At 48.9% G+C, this 1773-nt stretch overlaps 1 protein-coding gene across 1 annotated transcript; it reads right to left on the bottom strand.

Moving 5' to 3' along the window:
- Positions 1-71: 71 nt before the first annotated feature.
- On the bottom strand, positions 72-1593 carry LOC106014052 (the record flags this gene model as incomplete). The annotated part of the gene is given in 1 exon segment (XM_013091071.2): positions 72-1593. A coding segment is annotated over 1 exon segment (1152 nt), but the record flags the coding sequence as incomplete, so codon positions are not given.
- Positions 1594-1773: the final 180 nt, after the last annotated feature.

Here is a 1773-nt window from a genome sequence, read left to right as displayed (position 1 = left end):
ATTAGTCCGACCCTTGCAATTACTCCCAGCTAGTGTGTGTGTGTGTGTGTGTGTGTGTGTGTGTGTGTGTGTGTGCGTGTGTGTGTGTGTGTTTGTGTGTGTGTGTGTGATAGATTACATGGTTGCTTGGTTACGTGTTGACAACTGTCTGCTAGGTGAGGGAGTGATTGTCTAAGTGACTGACAGATGAGCCCACAGAAAGACTGACTCAGCTCCTGAGAAAGGTGAAGTTAGCGTTGGAGCTTTTGCTTAACTGACTGACTGAATGATACACTAAAACTATGGTCATGTGGTGGTCGACTGGTAACTCTCCTGCCTGACGGAGAGACAGACAGGTTTGTCGGCCTGCTCGTGTATTACAATCTAAGAGTCTGTCTGTCTGTCTGTCTGTCTGTCTGTCTACATCTCCTCTCCCCCGACACTTACTTCTTCTATCACCCACTACTGTACCGTGATGGTATAACGGAGAAGAACTTTGTCCCAAGTCACAAACCCGCGTTTGAACAGCTCATCACAAGCCAGGGACTTGTTCACAAGACATCCACTGACACTTATCCAGCCGTCGTTCTGAGTGCCGATCTTCGTCTCATCAGTACTCATCACCCCACTCCCCAGCTCCCAGTTGTCCCCTGTCCCTATCTCTCTCACCGCGGCCACACTTACCCTAACGTCTGACCCAGTCCGGCCCGCCACACCCACAGTGCGTGGGTACCGTCCATGAACCAGATACACGCTCATTGTCTTGTCATCACTAAACATCACGCAACCCTTCACATAGGTCTGGGCCTGGTCTATATACCAGAGCCGGCTGAAGAGATGTTGCCCCATTCCCACCCAAGTCTTAAAGTTTGTGATGAAGAAGTCACACGAGTACGTTTTGAGCGCGTGTCTTTTTTTCAGTACCACCTCTCGGATTAACTGTCCTTCGGCGATAAGCTGGTCAATCACCCATCTACTGTCTGCCCTCAGCAGTTTCAAAACCCGCCCCTTCGTGTCAAAATCCTGCCGTATGCTCCCCAGTGAGTCTACTTGTTTCCTGGATGTGTCGCGAAGCTCCTTCAGTCGTGCCTGTGTGTCATTCACAGATTTGCATAGCCTATCTAATTCTTGTTTTGTTTTTGTATTGGAGAAAGTGGTTATATTTATGAGACGGGCGATTGTTGAACTAAAGTCTTGGATCTTTGCGCTATTTTGGTTGATTTTTTTCGACAGGTTGTCTATTTCAGCGGAGACATCGTGTGTCGTTTTACCAGGTTGTGACGTCACCAAAGCCTTGGTGTTTTGAAGGGAAGCAGTGACGTCACGGTGGTGTGTACGTTGCTGGAAAAGAAGGTCACCAAACCCCTTATCCAATTTAGACTTTAAATCATGGGAGGTGTGAAGAATTTCTGTTAGGATTTCCTCCTTGGCCGACAACTCAGAGGTACCGGGGGTCTGGGCGGCCGTGGGGCTTCCAGGGCTTGGAGAGGCCCTGTCCACCAGACTTTTCACTGTCATCTCCAGGCACGACATCCGTCTGTTGCTCTTTAGACTCTCCGTGTGGAGTTCCTGTACTGTCCTTAGAATGGTTTCAAGGACAGTGGCGTTGTGCTCTGAAACATGGTGGTCACTCAGTGAAGGAGACTGGACACAGAGCGGGGAATGTAGTGGACACACTTGGGGAAAATACACGGGATGGAGTGATTGTTTACTTAAGTGACTGACGGAAGGCTGAACGGAAAGATTGAAGGAGCTCCTGAGAAAAAAGGAGAGAGATAGAGATAGATAGATAGA

Source organism: Aplysia californica, unplaced genomic scaffold (genome assembly GCF_000002075.1).
Source record: "Aplysia californica isolate F4 #8 unplaced genomic scaffold, AplCal3.0 scaffold02000, whole genome shotgun sequence".
In the NCBI taxonomy this organism is placed as follows: Eukaryota; Metazoa; Mollusca; class Gastropoda; order Aplysiida; family Aplysiidae; genus Aplysia; species Aplysia californica.
Note: the sequence above shows the minus strand (reverse complement) of the source record. Positions and strands in the feature narration are given on the sequence as shown.